The following is an 18,874-nucleotide window of genomic DNA, read 5'->3' on the forward strand; positions in this document are numbered from 1 at the left end:
GGTCAGTATAAAAACAAAAGTCAATGGCAAGTCCCCATAAAAGTCTACTTGTTTTTGTGTCTAGCTAACATGCTGTCTACTTAGGGCAAATCACAAAGGATTACGACACAACCACAGATTACGTCACTGTTTCATTTCCTTGCTTTCACAGGTAAAACACACCTGACCTCTGAAGCAGGTAGAAATCAGATGAATGTATTGCTCTTGACATCTTTCGACAGGAAGCCCTTGGAGATTTGAACAAATCTTTTTGACAAGAAACAATGATAAGCGACTGATCTGGATTTTTTTTTTACCAGTCAGTTCGGTTGACACTACAACTAAAGTGGATTGACTAATTTTAACGAAATATATAGCCTACCTCACACCAGGAATCTTTAACATTTAAGAAAAATGGGCTTGGACCGTTTTCTTTTCACTGCCTTGGTTTTTATGCTCGGTGTTCATGGCGGAGAAACCCAAAGTAGCACAGCGGAGGAACTCTCATCAGCACAGGACCAGTGCGTACAAAATTTCAAGACCGGTCGGAAAAACTTTGTTCTCGATACGGAAGAGTCGATTGAAGATGGGGCCGTTTTCCTGGCTATCCCGAGCGTCGCGCATACAGACGCGTGCATTGCTGAGTGCTGCAGAAATCCCAAATGCAACTTGGCCCTCATAGAAGACGGACACGAGACGGGTTCCAACAACAGCTGCTTTCTCTTCAACTGCGTATATAAGCAGAAATATGTCTGTCGATTTATTCAGAAGCGGGGGTTCACAAGTTATATACTGAATTCAGTATATGAAGATTACCTGAACGGCCGCAAAAGTGGTAAACTTTATTCTGTGCATTCACATTTTTATTATGTATTTTACAAAACATAACCATTCATGCTTAAAAAGACTTTACACCCTAATAAGCTGACTTGTTCTTTGGTTGGTCTCCCTGATCTGTTGTCCAGAGCCCAAAATCTCTTAAAAACCAACTAAGAGACCGACTAAGACCAGCAAATCATCTTAGTCTGTCTATTTTTGTTTAATTTGGTAATTTTAAATCAAAATGTAGTAGCTTACTCTTCCTGTTAAATGACTCACTGATGTAAGGCCATGGTAAACAGAGTAACTATTTTAACCCAGTTAACCCAGTAACATTTACATCTGCCTTCAGTCCATACTCCATACATCACTTACTTTTCACACTCCAGTAACCAGTCAATTTAATCCAGTCTGTTTTTGTTTTTTACACTTTCTTGTTTGATAAGTAATTTCACTTATAATTACAAAAACATCACAATACAGTGGTAAACTTGTTTTTTAAGCCTGTTTTATCCCAGTGCTCCAGCATCAGTACACTATATTGTTACAAAAGTAAAATATAGAAAAATCTTATGTTAATAAATTAATATTAACAAACACATGGTCTCCTTCAGTTTAGAATTTTAAGAATCATAATTTTCTTATTTTCTTTCTTAATATTTTAACTTTCAGTTTTGTATGGGTATAGAGGCTGATTGCATTCATCTGTTCTAAATGCTGTATTTAAAAAAAAAAAAAACATGTATAAACAAACCCTCTGAAAAATCTCTGGGCATTTTTTGAAAGTGATAGTTGTGTTCTCATATATTTCAGTTTTATTATTGGAAGTACTGGTGACTTTTTTAGAATTTTTACTGAAACTTATGGGTACCATTTTGTGAGTCAGACCCTTTCAAAAATGTACCTAGAGCTTCTCTAGAGGGTTCTAATATAAAGATGGATTAGGTATTGTTTTCATTTTTAGGTATGTGTAAAAGATTTCGTCTTTAATCAAGCAAGGTGCAATTATATTAATTGAATTCTTTTTGAAATCTGAGTGATTGTTGTTTCAACAATAATATGACTATGGTATGAATGTATATTATTGCACAGTAATTATTCTTTTGTTATTTTAAAACATGTACATTCTTTAGCAGTGACTACTGCTCACTGATATTTTTCTCCAGATGGAAAGGACAAACTGCCCATTGCCAATCCTGGACGGGATGTGGTGGTCCAGCCTAATGAGGAGGTATTGCTGAATGGCATTGAGAGTTGGGATGATAGGAAGATCATCAATTACCAGTGGAGCCTCATCAGTGGAGCTGAATCTGTCCAAATTGAGGTATTATATTGTTTTCCAGCGTATGAGCTGTTATGTTATGATATTAATGTTGTTGTCATGTAATTGTTTCCAGTTATGATTTAAGATGCATTTAAGGGTTTGTTTCTTTGTCATCCTAAAAAAGCAAATTCTGTCATTATTTACTCACCTTCATGGCATTCCAAACCTGTACAACTTACTTTATGTAGAACATCAAAGAAATGTCTCCATGTGTTTTTTTTGTTTTGTTTTGTTTTTGTTTTTGTTTTTTTTGTTCCATGTGGAATTCAGTAGTAAACAAAACAGTTTGATTTCCTGATTACCAGTGGCGTAAGTAAATGGGTGAAGTATCCCTGTAATGAGGACTAATGATTATTTCAGTGCCATATAGTTGAATGGAATGCCAATTTAGAGCATACCCAATTTGTTTTAACCCGCTTTGGGTTCAAGACCCAGATCGCATGTCAAGTGGCAATAGACTTTGATTTGTTTTATCTTTGTCACTTATGACTCACTAGTTGAGAACATTTGTTTTGTAAGATAGTAATAATATAATAATAATGATATCTGCTCTAAATCTAAACAACTGCTCCACAGAAAACTGATCTGCCAGACCAGGTGAAGGTGTCCAAGCTGGTACCTGGGGTGTATAAGTTCAAACTGACAGTGACAGATTCAGCACAACATTCTGATTCTGCTGAAGTCACTGTCTTGGTTCTCACTCCTGCGCAGTCTGAGCGTGAGTATTTTTTTAAATTATGCTTTGCTGACTTATTCATAAAGCTTATACCTTTATGAATAAGGCTCACTATTAATTTATCTCACTATTAATGAGAATTAAATAAGAAACAAACTATAGTGCTTACCTATTAGTGTTCAAGTCATTTTTTTATGGAGTTGTTCTCCTATCTGTGATCTTTGTAAATGTTTAAGAATACCATAATATTTTTTTTAACCTGAAAGTAAACTGAGCGCTTTGTTTTTAAATATCTAACATAAATAAATGTTTTGTACTAATGTAGTTTTTGGCATAAACATGGCATTGTGTACTGTGAATATTACTGGCTTGTGATGTTATTTTTTTAAGTTATTTTGGATAAAAGTGACTGCTAAATGAACACATCTAAAATAAAGGAGATTAAGGTAAAGCACATTTTCAGACATGTAAATGTCTTGGGCTTACAGATAACTCAGTTATATAGTGATGGGTTGGGGATGACTCTCTCTCTCTCTCTCTCTCTGTTTTTATTGTGTGAGAGACCTTACCACTCCCTCTGCAAATGTGCAGAACCTGTTTGACATGTTGCAGGCTTTGAGTCACAGTTGCGCAGTATAGGGATAACTGCTCTGCGTAAACACACAACACCCCCCCAGCAAAGACATATTAATGATGACGATTAATTAACTCATAGCATTCTCAGCCTTGTAACCTCAACCTTCAGTAAATATGCCACAAATGACCTTTTGGTTTTGCCTAACAGAGAGGCGAAAAGAACTGAAGAGAAATTAGTGTGTGAAGATGAAAAAGAGGAGCAGTGGGAGGGGAAATATATATTAAAAAACCTATAGTAACATGCAATAAAACAACATAAGAAAAATTCACTGAAGAAATTAGGTCAGTTTTAGCAACCATTGAATCATGCATGCAAATGCTTTTTACTTACTGTCTAGTCACCCTGTTTTTGTGACACATCCATGTCTGTGACGGATATATAATTAAACAGCTTCACACATAAATTAATTTACAGTGGGAAATTGTTTTTTCTTTTTTGTCAAAAATTGTACAAAGTTCAAAGAGGGTTAAGCTTAAAATGATGATAATAATAACAAGATGGGTATATTTTCTAAAGGAAATGTAAGTGGTGCCTGTCCTGACAATACTATGCAGGTGCTAGGGTGTTCTGGGTGCTTACAAAGCAATTGGTAGGTGAACGCTACATTGGCCACCCTACGCTGGGTGGTTGCTAGGGTATTGCTATGTGGTTGCTAGACTGTTGCTAATGTGTTCTGGGTGGTTGCTAGGTCCTAAGTTGGTTGTTCTGGGTGGTTGCCAGAAGAGTGTCTATGTTATATTATATCTTGTTCATGTTCCCAGAGCCATTGAGAAAATGAGTTGCGACACTCCTATAGGCTTCCATCGAAACTGAGGAATGCAGAAGCATGTCATGGAGCAGCCAGTAGTTCCAAACACCAATAGTTCCAGCGTTGAAGCCTATTCATGTCAGTGTCTCTCAATCACACTTGCCAGAATGTTGAAGAAATTACATAATTTTTGGACATTTTAACACATTAGTTGACCTCTTGAAAATCTGGCCAGATGTGGTATTTTATTAAACATGTTATAGTTATTTTTTATTGTTAGATAATAACAATAAAAGGTTTAATTTCTCTCCCTGTAGGAGATTGAATGAGTTTTAATGAAGACTGCCCAATCACAATAAAGATGTTCGCTAAATGCAATCGGTTGCATTGTCTTTTAAAAACATTATTTTAAACATTATTTTTATTATTGGTTAAATTTAGTGTTTGTTTGCTTTTTTTAATATTCACTCAAGTTGTATGCTTTGAGTAATTAACCTTTACATTTAACATTTAAAAAACACTGAAACGTATAAAAATCGAGTGTTTGATAATGTCTAAATATACATTCAAATACAAAACCTAAAAAAAAAAAAAAAAAAAAATTATGACCGGCAAAACTTTTAGAGTAGAGCTAAATACGTCTGTGCTATATTTATTAAACAGCCATACAGGCATCTAGTGGTTAAACCATGGCATTACATATCAATATTATTTTTATGGCCTCCAAATACCTGCCGTTTGCTTCTTCGGACTACATTTAAAAAAAAGTTTAAATGTTACCGTAAAAATGTTAACTTTAAAAGCCACCCTAGTTGCATATTTTAAATGGTCATTTTATGCATCATAACTGTTGCACATATTATTTAGTTCAAAATAGAACTGAACTAACAATTATTTAGTTGATTAAAAGCCAAGGAGTATGAAAACATATTAACACTGTCCCTTTATCACTTCCCAGAATAAAATGCTATTGTAAAGCATAGATGTGTAGTTCTCAAAGCACATAATAATAATAATAATAGAAATTGCTGTAAATACAGTAAAGCTGCTGTCTGTCTCTATTAAACCCATTCAAACATATTGACAGTGCAGAGTTGTTTGGAACTATTGAGAGCTCCATGAACCACGTGACTGCGTAGCGGCGAGATTAAAGCATGTTTCTCAATGACTTGGGATGTTCCTATACGGTTGCTAGGCTCCTCTGGATGGTTGTTAGGGTGAACTAGACAGTTACCAGGGTGATATTTACAGACTAGTTGCATGTCCAAATCAAAAGAGCCAACCCTGATGTCTGTAAGATATTCTGGTGCTAGGATGTGGCTGGAAGGGTGCTCTAGTCTATATGGTTGCTAGGACGTGGCCATTCAGTTGCCATGGTTGATATTTGAAGACTAAAAAGAGTTAAATGAGCCCATCCCCAAGTCTCCATGACATTTTGATCCAGTCTCCCTAATTACTTTTTAAAAGGATTTTTCTGAACAAATGGGCGATATAAAATCTTATTGCAATATTATTTCATAATATTATGATGTATAGTAATTTTACAACAGCGATGTGTATCTCAATATAATTTTTTTTTGCTGGAAAATAAGGTTATGATACCAACAATTCCAAAAAGCAGCTTCGATAACACAGCAAATAGGCTAACTAATACCAATAAACAGTCAGTTATACAATAAAACAAAGTATAAACCCTAGAACAAGTAAAATAAAATTCTGGAAAACATATCTAAAAGTATTCGGGTAAAAAAACACTACATAGTCCTCATTGTATGATTTAAAATTAGCATCCATCTGTCTTGAAAGACAATAGTACCATAGCACCATACCTGGCCACACGTCACGACCTTTCCTTTCCTTCCTTCATTTGTACCCACATTCATTCTTTATTTTATACCCACAATGCACTTTGAGGGAGTGAGTGAGTTTGAATGAGAGATGCCGTTTACATATTTCTTATTTCTGCTTTAACATTGATTTCATGCGTTATTAATATTAAAATATGTTATGTAGACATTAACTTAATGTTTTACCAATTTACTGAGGTGGCATTGTTAACTAACAAAAGATGATAGAGAAGTGATGATGATTGATTTACAAGTATTAGTTAATCACAGCTCATTCTAATGAGGCTGCTATAAGACCTATGTCATCTTATCTCAGCGCAAAATGCTGCTCGGGCGAAGTTTTAAAATACCAAAAATACATACAATTATGAACACAGGTTTATTTGTTTATTTTTGTTGCCAGTATTTTAAGATCATTTAATGATTAAGCATTACAAAACATTAACAATGAATGAAATCACAAAGCTGGTGCAGAGGTATGTATGTATGAATGTTTTTACAATATAAAGTCATTTTGAATGTTATTGTTATTAAAATTATTTAATATGAATATCTAAAATAAGGTAGGCTAACTGTACATGTAAGATGAAAGTACATATGTGACGAATGTATCATGGAGCTCTCTGACTTGAGTGTATACATCAGCGTTCAAATTATTTCACTTTATTTTGTCCACTCCTTTCTGATATTGTGCATTTAGCTGCCATACACTAAATAGGTGTTAGTGAATAAGCAAGCGATTTTGGACACAGCTTTTATCTTTGTTTAGTAATTATGATTAGGAAAACCACTTTAGCCATGTTAGTGGATATAGTAGTCATCTATTAGATCATTTTCTTGTCATGATTAAACTTGAGTAAAAAAAATTCTTTTTTTTCCTAAAAGCTTGACTCTGAAATATTTCTGAGATGAGTATGTAGATGCTGTAGGTGGGCCACACAATAATGCAGACAATCCCTTGAGCCCCTTAGGAACTTTGCGTCCACCCCTGCATTTTGAACAAATGCCAAAACCGTTGATACTACGTGAATGCTTCAACAATAACTTAGGAGAAACTGAAAAGGAACATGTCATGTCATGTTATTCGTTCTAAAAGCTGCACATAAGCAATTGTATTTGCCCAGTTGAATTTGCAGACTTAGTTCTACATTTTCTTTAATTTACATATTTGACATATGGTCCAATTTATTTTATTTTTCTTATTAGTGCACTAATGAGCTTCTTTATTGGCTCTGATTGTTCCATGAAGAACCTTTAACAGATATGAAACCTTTCAGTTGCACAAAAGGTTCTTTATAGTGAAAAAGGGTTCTTTAGATTATTCAGATGTTTTTCACACTAAGAAAAAAAATATTTTAAGAGCCATTCGCTTAAAGGTTGTTTGGTTCCATTTAAGAACCTTTAATTGCACAGAACATTCTTTATATTATTTACTCTTTACATTTCTATTTGTATAACATGTTTTCTGAATTCAGATTAAGATGGGATCACACTTTACCACGTTAAAAGAACAGTGTAAATGCACCCAAGATGCATTTTGATCTGATTGTTATTGGATCACTGAAAACGCATTGGGTGTGGTCTGGCCACATTTATTATGGCTGTAATTACAAATTAAAGAAAGGTTAAGAGTAACTATTGAGGGACCAGCACTGGTGGTGAGGGAGGAAAAGCGTAAAAAAGGAAAATAACAACTCTCAGACAATCATTTTGCAATCAAACCTGAATTTTACCTGAATAACTACATTTTGAAGGAATTTGTATTCATTTTGGTGGTGGAATCGTCCATTGATTTCTGACCTGCACAATAGTAGCAAAAGAAATCAAATTAGAACTGTATTTATTGCATATGAAGTAGAAAATTTTACATCAGCCACAGTATGATAACAAAAAAACAAAAAAATGGCTTATATGAAAAGTCTTGCATCATCATTCTTGCCATTTTAATAATTTTGGACTTTTAGTGTCAATTAAATATCTTCTAAGTGAAGAACAAAAATAATATGCACATCTAAATAAGGCATTTTTCATTTGCCACAGCTTTCTTCATGAACAATTACACATCACCAATTAACGATTATATACAATCTCAAGAATAATTCATGTGATTTGGGGAAAAAAATGGTAAAACGTGCACAGAAAAAAATATGTAATGAGAAGCAGATTAAAATATGCTGTTCTTTTACTGATTATCTTCACCTTTGTTGTAGTTCTCAAATCAAATATGGTGTGAGTGTTTTTTTTTTTGTTTTTTTTAAAGATATGCCATGGCTTTATTGTGTTTCGTTTCTCGTCAGGGTAATCTGCAGGTTTTGCATTAGTTGTCAATATAGGAGAATCGGAGCATACTGGAGTACAGTAAACATAATATAGGAAGAATTTTTTTTATTGAACATCAGGTCAAACAGCAATACAAATTAAATGTACTCCTATTAGAGTTTAAGCTAGTTTTTTGTTGTTGTAGTTATTTGTGTAGTAGAAACCTGTTCTGATTTGATTTCAAAACCCCATGATTCTTTAATTCATCAGAACTGAATTAACATATCAATTAACTGATTTGTCCCACTAGGTCACTGTTTGGTCCCTAAAAAGGTGGGACCCTGCCGAGCTTCTTTCCCTCGCTGGCATTACAATGCTGCATCCAGCACGTGTGAGCAGTTCATCTTTGGAGGGTGTAAAGAGAATAACAACAACTATCTTTCCAAACAAGAGTGTCTGAATGCCTGTAATAACACAGGTAATGCTCATCTCATTGTACTGAGGCAGTGGTGTACAGTTGGTTTAAAGGAACACCTCATGTCATCATTTATTTGTGTCATTCCGCCTTGGAACACAAAAGGAGAATTCTGAAGAATCTTCACTTGGTTCTTTGCTACACAAAAACAGCTTACCTTTTTTGTGGGTTGACCATACAGCATGGTATGGTAAAACCATGCATATTATATAAAAACGTATCATATTTCCTTTTAAGAGCTGCTGTTGATGGGAACATTTTCAAACCAAATTCAAAATTGTCCTTCGGTGTTCAACAGAAAAATAACAGCATCAAAAATGTATTATTTATCAGTCTCATTTTGCACTAAACTTAGCAAAATGAGACTAATAAATAATACATTTTGGATGCGCTACTTTATATGGCCATACATCTTAGAAAATGTGGTGCACCTTTCTTAGTGAAGGTCCTTTTGTGTTCCAAAATAACAGTACTCATGTGCACAAAGTAGTAGTAGTCTACTAACTTTGGTGAAGAACTTGACTGAACTCTTACTTAACCTTATAGATTACCTTTGGGATGAATTAGAGTAGTGACAACCTCAGAGCATGACCTCACTGATACTATTGTGTCTTGAACATTTCAAATACTCTACTAAAAAGAAAATTCTTTCATCATTTATTCATCCTCATGCCATTTCAAAGCATATGACTTTCTACTATAGAACTTATTTTTTGAAAATAATTGAAAAATAATTTATCTCTGTGAATTGACACTTCAAAAATCATGCAAAAAGCTGAGGAAACAATGGTAATGTCAGCATGTGCGAAGCGTGCAGTGTGAAACTTGCTCAAGAAGTGATGTCCTTTGTGTTTCGGCATCACTTCTTATGCAAGTATCAGAACATGCTTACACTGTTCGCAACATGCTGTTGTTAAGTCACAAACTCATGAACAGTTGGCCAAAAGCATTGGTCTGTATAGTTTTAAAAAAGTTTCAAATATTAGTATTTTTCTCACACACCGATTGTTTTGCTTCAGAAGACATTGATTCATTAAATGGGGTTGTATAGATTATCGTTCTGTTTGTTTGCATGGTTTTTGAAGTGTTGAAAGTGTTGAAAGGACATAGTTTTCTTGAATGCCATTGTATGATGGCATTAAGATTTGTCCTTACAGAAATCACTGGAATAACCGAACCTATTAATTAAATGGAGGTGCCCACATACTTTGGACCATGTTTATTAATTTAAGTTATTTCCTTAAAATCTCAGCCTCTGATGGACTTTTATCAAGTAATGTCTTCTCAAATATTGTCTGTCTGCAGTAATGTCTAGTGGAGATACGAGAAAGCTGCCCAAGGAAGGTATGTTTGCTTTTCATCACTTCTTAGCCAAATATACTGTATTCCCAGGGGTTTGTTGCTTATCTAAATCTGTGTTTTTGTTTGTGTGTGATACAGACTGTTCTTCATCATGTGGAGAAGATGAATTTAAATGCTCTAACGGCTGCTGTGTGAAGAAAGAGTTTGAGTGTGATGAACAGCAGCACTGCAGCGATGGTTCTGATGAGAAGAACTGTGATCAATGTGAGACACTTACTGAGCTTCATAATCACGCACACACCTTATGACATATACTCAAAGGTTTTAAATTTACTTCTTTTACTTTTTAGTGACTAATAGCCTGGCTCGACTTCTTAAGATTGAGGTGAATAAAAAAGGTGAGTTTTATGCTAAAAAAAAAATATTTGGCACCAGCAGCCTGATATTAAGAAATAATTCACCCCAAAATAAAAACTGCCATAATTTATTATCTCTCGTGCCATTTAAAATGATGATTTATGATTTTCTTTCTCTAAGAATCTCCTCTCTATATAACAAAAAGTGAATATTGCAATAAAGACGAAACAAAAAAGTGCTGTAAAATGAACCATACAACGCATGCAGTGTTTACAAAGTCTTTTGAAGCCATTTGATTGCTTTGTATGATGAACAGATCAAATTATCCTCTTCACATGCACAAAATTTGATGTTCAAGATTGGTCAACTCTATTGGTTCTCATCTCACAGCATGCTCAAAAGTTTGGGATCAGTAACTTTCTTAATTGTTTTTAAAGATGTTTCTTATGCTCATCAAGGCTACATATATTCGATCAAAAATACAGACAAAATGTAATATTGTGAAATCTTATTTCAATTTAATTTAACTGTTTTCTATGTGAATATATTTTAAAGTCTAATTTATTCCTGTGATACACCGCTAAATCATCATTATTACTCCAGTGTTCAGTGTCACATGATCCTTCAGAAATCATTCTTTTTTTTTTTTTTTCCCAATCTCTTTATTGAGTTTTTGCAGACAGTACAGAACGGTACATCAGTTTCACATTGTGTTAGAGCGTCTGCTTTAGAGTGAAATACCAAAAAAGAACAAGACAAAAAGAGAGCCCCAACATGAATCCCACTATCCCTCCCAACAACCCATGTCAGATGTAGTCACAGTAAACGACTCAATTATTACACAAATAAATTTAGTACAGATAAGACAAAAAAAAAAAAAAAAAAAGGGGGTAAAGTATCAAAGAAGAAACACCAAATGTAAGTATATATACAAATATAAACAAATATCAAAGGCGAATAGAAGAAAATAAATAAATAGAAATAAAAAATAATAAAAAGGGGGGGGGGGGGGGTACTCTCTCTTTCCAACCGTTAAGAAGCGTCTTCGGCATCATCAGGAGTAACATTAAGACTGTTACTGATATAATCCAGCAGTGGGTCCCAAGTTTTATGGAATGCTGTCAGAGATCCCTTTTGTGAAAACCTCAACTTCTCTAACTTTAGACATTGTAAAATCTCACGTATCCAACTGTTATGAGTCGGTGGGGAAACATGCTTCCATTTAAGTAGAATGGCACGTCTGGCTATCAAGGTGGTAAAGGCCATGACACGCTGTGTAGGAACAGGGAGATTTTTAGGCCGAGGAAGACCAAAAAGAGCAGTCAGGGGATTTGGTTCTAAATTTGTGTTGAGAGCCTGTTTGAGAGTTTGGAATATATTGGACCAAAAGTTGGTCAACCTCGGGCACGACCAGAACATGTGCACATGGTCGGCTGGGGACTGTTTACAGCGATTACAGGCATCACTGTGACTTGGGTATATCTTTGCCAATTTAGCGTTAGTGAAATGGGCTCTGTGAAGCACCTTCCACTGTAATAGACCGTGCCTGGCGCAAATCGACGAAGAATGGGTTAGTTTTAAAATGTCTCTCCACTGAACATCAGTAATGTCTACCCCCAAATCCTTTTCCCATACGTTTTTAGGCGATATAGTGGGGGCTGGTCTCAAAAGTGCAATCTTATTATAAATGACAGATATCAGTCGCTTTTGTTGCAGGTCGAGAGACAGCAGTTGGTCTATTTCAGCTTCAGGGGGGCGGTTTGGGAAATGTGGGAACTGCTTTTGGATAAAGTGTCTCATTTGAAGATACCGAAAAAAATGGCTATTAGGCAGGTTGTATCTATCTGACATAGATGCAAAGGACATGAAAACACCCTCTTCATACAGGTCCTTAAGTGTTCTGAGGCCCTTATCCGACCATATGCGGAATGTAGGGTCAGAGCGGGAAGGGAGAAATGCATAATTATTCAAAACCGGGGAAAGAATCGAAGCCCTATGGAAACCGTGCTGCTTTCTGAACTGGATCCAAATTTTAATTGTATTGGTGACGACCGGATTAGGTGAGACATTATGGGCACTTATGGGGAGCTGTGAACATATCGTAGAATGTAGAGAGCAAGAAGAAGATGAGATCTCAGTGTGAGCCCAGGGTGGACAGGTGTCTGCACCTTCGCCATGGAGCCAATATAGAAGTTTATTAATGTTGCAGGCCCAAAAATAGTGGCGAAAATTTGGCAATGCTAGCCCACCTTCAGGTTTGGGAAGTTGAAGAATGTTTTTCTTAATACGGGCTGGTTTATTATGCCAAATAAAAGTATTAAATTGTTGGTCGAGATTAACAAAAAAGGATTTATTAAGACAAATTGGAATGTGTTGAAAAAGATACAAAAATTTCGGAAGAACTACCATCTTAATGAGATTAACTCGGCCTGCAAGAGACAGGGGGAGGGCAGCCCATCTGGACAAGTCCGACTTGCATTTATCTAATAAGGGCTGAAAATTCTTCTGAAAGAGTTCCCTGAAGGAGCTGGTAATAAACACCCCCAAATACTTGAATCCCTCTTCAGCTATTTTGAAAGGAAACACGGATTGTGGGAGAGATCTCGCCAAATTATTAACAAAAAATAGCTCACTTTTCTGAATGTTTAATTTATACCCTGATAGGTGCCCAAACTGATCCAGAGTTGACAAAACTGGGGGGAGGGAGGATGTGGGGTTTGAAATAAATAAGAGAAGGTCATCAGCATATAAAGAGAGTTTGTGAACTAGACCGAAACGAGAAATGCCTTCAAACTCATTCTGGTTTCTAAGCCAGATGGCTAGTGGCTCGATGACTATATTGAACAACAAAGGTGAAAGTGGACATCCCTGCCGGGTCCCACGTTTGAGAGGGAAGTATGCTGAATGGACGCCGTTAGTATTTACAGAAGCCGAGGGGATGGCATACAGAAGTTTAACCCAAGAAATAAAATTAGAATCAAAGCCAAATTTCTCTAAAATAAAAAATAGAAATCCCCACTCCACCCGGTCAAAAGCTTTCTCTGCATCAAGCGCCACTACAATTTCAGGAGTGTTTGATGCGGGTGAGTATATAATGTTCAATAGCCTTCTGGTGTTAAAGAATGGGTGTCTCCCCAATGTGAAGCCTGTCTGGTCTAAAGAGATTATTGATGACATCACACATTGGAGGCGGAGGGCGAGAACCTTAGCCAGAATCTTATAATCTATGTTTAAAAGTGAGACAGGTCTATAGCTGCCACAGGAGGTAGGATCTCTATCTTTCTTCAGAAGCAGTGAAATAGATGCCTCATACAGGGTTGTTGGCAGTCTGCCTTCAGTAAAGGAATCATTGAACATTCTCACCAGGATGGGGGCTAGTAACATCGAGTACGCTTTAAAGAACTCGACTGTAAAACCGTCGGGACCAGGAGATTTCCTGTTTTGCATAGAATTGATTGCTTCGTGCACCTCCAACAACGAGATGGGTCTGCCTAATTCTCTGGCGATATTTACTTCAATTTGAGGATATGTTAACCGGTCTAAAGGGTTGGGGGTCGCTGCAGTAATTGGGTTGTATTCAGAAGTGTACAGTGTGGTATAGAAATCAGAAAAACACTTATTGATAACTGCTGGATCAGAAGTAAGGCTACCATCAGGTTGCTTAATTTGAGAAATCAATCTAGAAGCGCTAGCTGCGCGGGCCTGCTGTGCCAATAATCTTCCAGCCTTATCTCCCTGCTCAAAGAAGTTTTGTTTCGATTGTCGCAGCTGTCTCTCCACTACGCGTGTCATTAACAGGTCATGTTCCGAATGTAGCAGTAACCGTTTCTTATAGAGGGTGGGGGATGGGGAGGTGGAGTAGGCTCCATCAAGCTTTAAAAGTTCCTCTGCAATTTCTACCAGCCTAGCCTGCTCAGCCCTTCTCATTTGGGAAATATAAGATATCACCTGTCCACGAATAGTAGCTTTAAGCGCTTCCCACAGAATGTTACTGCTGACATCAGGGGTGTCATTAAACTCTATGTAAGAACGAATTTGAGTCGCAACAAAATCTTTGAATGTATTATCTGACAACAAGTGCGAGCTGAACCTCCATCGTGAGCGTGGAGTTGTATCTCGTGGAAAACTAATGTCAACTGTGGTGGGAGCATGGTCGGAGATGGTTATTGGGTGATACTCACATGCATTCACGGCGTCTAGGAGATTATTATCAAGCAGGAAGAAATCTATTCGGGAGAACGTATGGTGTACATGGGAAAAAAAAGAAAAAGCTCTACCATGGGGGTTCTTAAACCTCCAAGGATCAGAGATTCCCAACTGCGATACATACGTTTTTACTACATTCGCTGATTTGGATAGTGTGGTTTGTGTAGGGGAAGATCTGTCGAGAGTCACATCCTGCACCAAATTAAAGTCCCCACCCATAATAATGCGGTGACTATCAGCGTTTGGAATTTTTACAAAGAGCCTCGTAAAAAATTGGTCATCGTCCCAGGTTGGTGCATAAACTGAAACTAAGACCACAGGTATATTCTGAAGCCTGCCCGAAACTATGACATAGCGGCCGTCAGTGTCTAGAATTACATTTGTTGGCTCGAACAGGACCCTTTTATGAATAATAATGGCTGCCCCTCTAACTTTATCTGTAAATTTTGAATGGAAGAAGTGGCTCATCCACGCCCTCTTAATACGTGGGGTGTCAGATGTTTTGAGATGTGTCTCTTGCAAAAATATCACGTCCCCTTTAAGGTGTTGTAACTGTGTCAGGATCTTACCAATTTTAATCGCATTATTCATGCCCTTAGTATTCCAGGAGATCAGACGCACCCCGTTATCTGTCTTCACAGCATTAGCCATAGAGCCGACAGTAACAAGTTAGATTGACACTGCATGACCTGTATTCTGTACTGTAATGCAGGGAGAGAGAATGGGGAGGCGTTGAAAAGGAGAGAGAAAGAGAAGAAAAAAAAAAAAAAAAAAAAAAAAAAGGGGGGGGGGGGGCAAAAAATAAAGACAAAACAGTGATAACATTTGTGACCACCTGAGGGCTACACCCACAATAAGGAACAACATCCGAGCTCTCCAGCTCACAGCTAAACTAAACTAAGAAATCATTCTAATATGCTGATTTATTATCAATGTTGAAAACCATTGTGCTTAATTTTTTATTTTTATTTTTTTGGAACCTGTGATACTTTTTTTTCCAAGATTCTTTGATCAGTAAAAGGTTAAAAAGAACTGCATTTATTTAACATAGAAATATTATCTAACAATATACTGTACTGTTCAAATGTTATTTGAAAAAACATTGCAAGTCTTACTGATCCCAAACTTTTGAGCGGCAGTTTATGTGGACGCCCTATCAAGATTTGAGTGCTACGGCAGATTGGGATTTTTGGGTGAACTATGTCTAATATTTATTAATATTTATTATTGCCATTACTCCTAGACAAATGTTTTTATTAGTATTCTGTAATTTTTATATGATTCTACCAACAGTTTTGCATTAATGAGATAATTTCTTCATCCACTTTATTTCTCTTCTAATCCCTCATTTCTGTTATAATGGCATAGCCCACTGCACAGATCCACCTGTTGTGGGCCCATGTAGAGCAAGTTTTAATCGTTGGTACTATGACCCTTTTAACAAAAAGTGCCATCGCTTCACCTATGGTGGCTGTGATGGCAATGAGAACAACTTTGAGACAACAGACGAGTGTATGAACAACTGCTCAGGTGTCACAGGTATGAATGGTGCTCAAGTTTGAACAAGCTATATTAGTGATGATTGCTGAAGTTTATGTTTGATGTATATTTCTGTCTGTCTTTATAGAAAATGATGTGTTTGCTGAAGGAATGTTTGTAAGGGGCGAGGATGAACTAGGGGAAAGCCAATCAGGTAATCTTTGGATTTGCATTCAAATATATCTTAATTATCATTATTCTAAGGAGGAAGAAAGGTTCCTTATGATATTTTTATAAGTATTTTTGAGCATTACAGACTAAAAAGAAATAAAATAAAATAAAATAAAATAATAATAATAATAATAATAATTCTAATGACTTTCAGAACTTAAGAGTAAATTTCATGGAACAGACCAAAAATTATAACAAAATATTAGAGTATTGAAGTGTATTTGAGTAAATGATATTGGAGGATTTTTTTTAATGAACAAGATTACTGTTAAAAAATATCTATAGGATCCTTCAGAAGTCTAGATGAAGTTGCAGCACACTTAGAAAAAAAAAAAAAAAATATATATATATATATATATATAGTTTGGTCCCTATAGCTAAAGTGAATAGGACAGATCTGTGCTCTCAATTTTAAAAAATGCATGTTGTGGATTGTTTTTTTTTTCCCCCTGCCAGCTTCTGTTGCCCTGGCTGTGGTTTTGGTTATCGCTGTCTTGGGCGTTCTGGCTGTGTTAGGTTACTGTTTCCTCAAGAACAAGAGAAAAAACCATCAGCATCAGCGTGTGGCCACCAGCAGTCCTCCAGTGGTGTACAGTGAAGATGACCAACAGCTGGTCTACAACAGCACCACTGCCAAAGCATGACATAATCTGCAGTGTAGAGGGGCCATATGAATGAAATAAGCAACACAGTTATGGTTACCGACCTTAACGTGATGCCATATTAGCCTAAATGTTGGGTCACTTAACCAGGTCACCTTTTATCTCAGGTCTTAATGGTCAAACTGTTTAATGTGGATATTTAGATATTAGTGTTTTGTATTACATTGATCAGATGTGTGTGTGTGTGTGTGTGTGTGTGTGTGTGTGTGTGTGTGTGTTTTTAAAATGGCCTAAGAGACAGTCTTCTACCATCTGAGAATTTTACATTCTGGTTTCTAAGCACTTGACAAAAGGTATTTTATTTGTCTTTTTATTTGTTTCTTATAAAGCCATGTCATTTATGATTCTGATGATTTCTTATGGGAGTAGAATGTCTTGACTTACCTATATTAATATTTGTTAAATTTTGAATTATATATATATTATGGTGTGACAATTCATTGTTTATATATGGAATGTACGATTGTGTTGTTTGCCCTGTAAATCCTTGTGTTTTTGTTGCACTAAATTTAAAATGTTTGCCAACTTTTTTGCTGTGTTTATTAAAGAGAACTTAATATTAGTGCTCTGAGTGATATTCCAGTTGTTTAGTACTGGGATGAAACAGGCTTCAACACTGGGGAGAAAAAAACAAAACATAAACCTACATTTGATGCATAACACATGGTTTCTTCTGTGTTTCTCAAGATGGGTCAGTAGTGTCAATGACAAAAAGATGTCAAATATTTATGTGGGTGGATGTGATATATATCTGATTATTTCTGTTTTTCTTAGTTTAGTGTTTTAAACCGTGCCTTTTGGTTTATGAGGACATAGATTCGAGAGCTATGTTTTTGAATAAAGAGATTCAAGTTAAATTGTGCTTTTATGTTAAGAACATTGTAGTATGTGGAAATGTTATTTTGAGATTAATGGTAAGTCCCATATTTAAAAAAAAATCATTGTTTTATAAATATTCTATATTAACTTAACCAGCATTTTTTTTTTTTTTAAAGTAAAAATTAAATAGCCTATAAACATACTGATAGACCTCGTTATGATTCTTGTTCGACAGCACAGTAGTGACACCCGTTGGCAGGAATAAGTCTCACTGGTTTCGTGTGAAAAAAACAGCATATGCTGGTTAGGTAGTTTTGATGCTGGGATGCTGGTCCTTTTGCTGGTTTATCCTGTTTTTGTTTTTGTTTTCAACAGGGTAGCTGTTAAACATAACAATAAAACAAAAAATGGAAAAGTGTTAAAACAAAAAAATGTTAAAACAAAGTGTTAAAACAAAAAAGAACTCCAGGATATCTATACCAGGCGGTGTGTAAGGAAAGCCAGGAGGATCATCAGTGACTCCAGCCACGGTCCACCCGTCCCACAGACTGCTCTCTCTGCTGCCCTCAGGAAGACGCCTCCGCAGCATCCGATGCCGCACTAGCCGACTAAGGGATAGCTTTTTCCCCACGGCTACCAGGCTAATGAACCATCAGAACTAACACATCTAGCAGCATACTCCCACTATATCATATGCTACGCACTGCCCTTTATCACTGAACTCTATGCACACATTGCACTTAATACAATAATGTTACACTGTAAACCATCCAATACACATCGATGTCCTTGCATATCCAATCTATACATCATCAACTGCACCTTTGCACTGTTGACAATCTTCCTTAGTGGAATCTGAGTGTGCTACACACAGAGCAACCAGAGCGTGCGCGTGCACGGCAAGATACGCAGTACTCGTTCCCTCTCTAGAGAGAACCGAGGTTACGTTAGTAACCGAGTACGTTCTCTTACAAGAGGTCTCTCGTACTGCGTAAGATATCTTACGCTAGGGGACCCAATGTAAAACGCCGTGCATGCTGAGATCTGACACTAA

At 36.3% G+C, this 18,874-nt stretch overlaps 1 protein-coding gene across 1 annotated transcript; it reads left to right on the top strand.

The window, feature by feature from the left end:
- The first annotated feature begins 159 nt into the window (after positions 1-159).
- Positions 160-17,563, top strand: spint1b (serine peptidase inhibitor, Kunitz type 1 b). The gene is made up of 10 exons (XM_073816475.1): positions 160-814; positions 1,965-2,122; positions 2,699-2,840; positions 8,600-8,767; positions 10,070-10,108; positions 10,205-10,330; positions 10,417-10,464; positions 15,998-16,168; positions 16,257-16,322; positions 16,796-17,563. Exons 1-10 carry the CDS (start codon positions 394-396, stop codon positions 16,981-16,983), a joined length of 1,527 nt encoding a protein of 508 aa, XP_073672576.1. The 5' UTR covers positions 160-393; the 3' UTR covers positions 16,984-17,563.
- The last annotated feature ends 1,311 nt before the right edge of the window (positions 17,564-18,874 follow it).

Source organism: Garra rufa, chromosome 13 (assembly GCF_049309525.1).
Source record: "Garra rufa chromosome 13, GarRuf1.0, whole genome shotgun sequence".
In the NCBI taxonomy this organism is placed as follows: Eukaryota; Metazoa; Chordata; class Actinopteri; order Cypriniformes; family Cyprinidae; genus Garra; species Garra rufa.

What these genes read in the sequence shown, in the direction of transcription:
- spint1b (XM_073816475.1), top strand. Translation starts at nt 394, where the DNA reads ATGGGCTTGGACCGTTTTCTTTTCACTGCCTTGGTTTTTATGCTCGGT. An exon ending in CCTGAACGGCCGCAAAAGTG is followed by an intron (nt 815 to 1,964) that starts GTAAACTTTATT and finishes ATTTTTCTCCAG; the next exon opens with ATGGAAAGGACAAACTGCCC. An exon ending in GAGAAAGCTGCCCAAGGAAG is followed by an intron (nt 10,109 to 10,204) that starts GTATGTTTGCTT and finishes TGTGTGATACAG; the next exon opens with ACTGTTCTTCATCATGTGGA.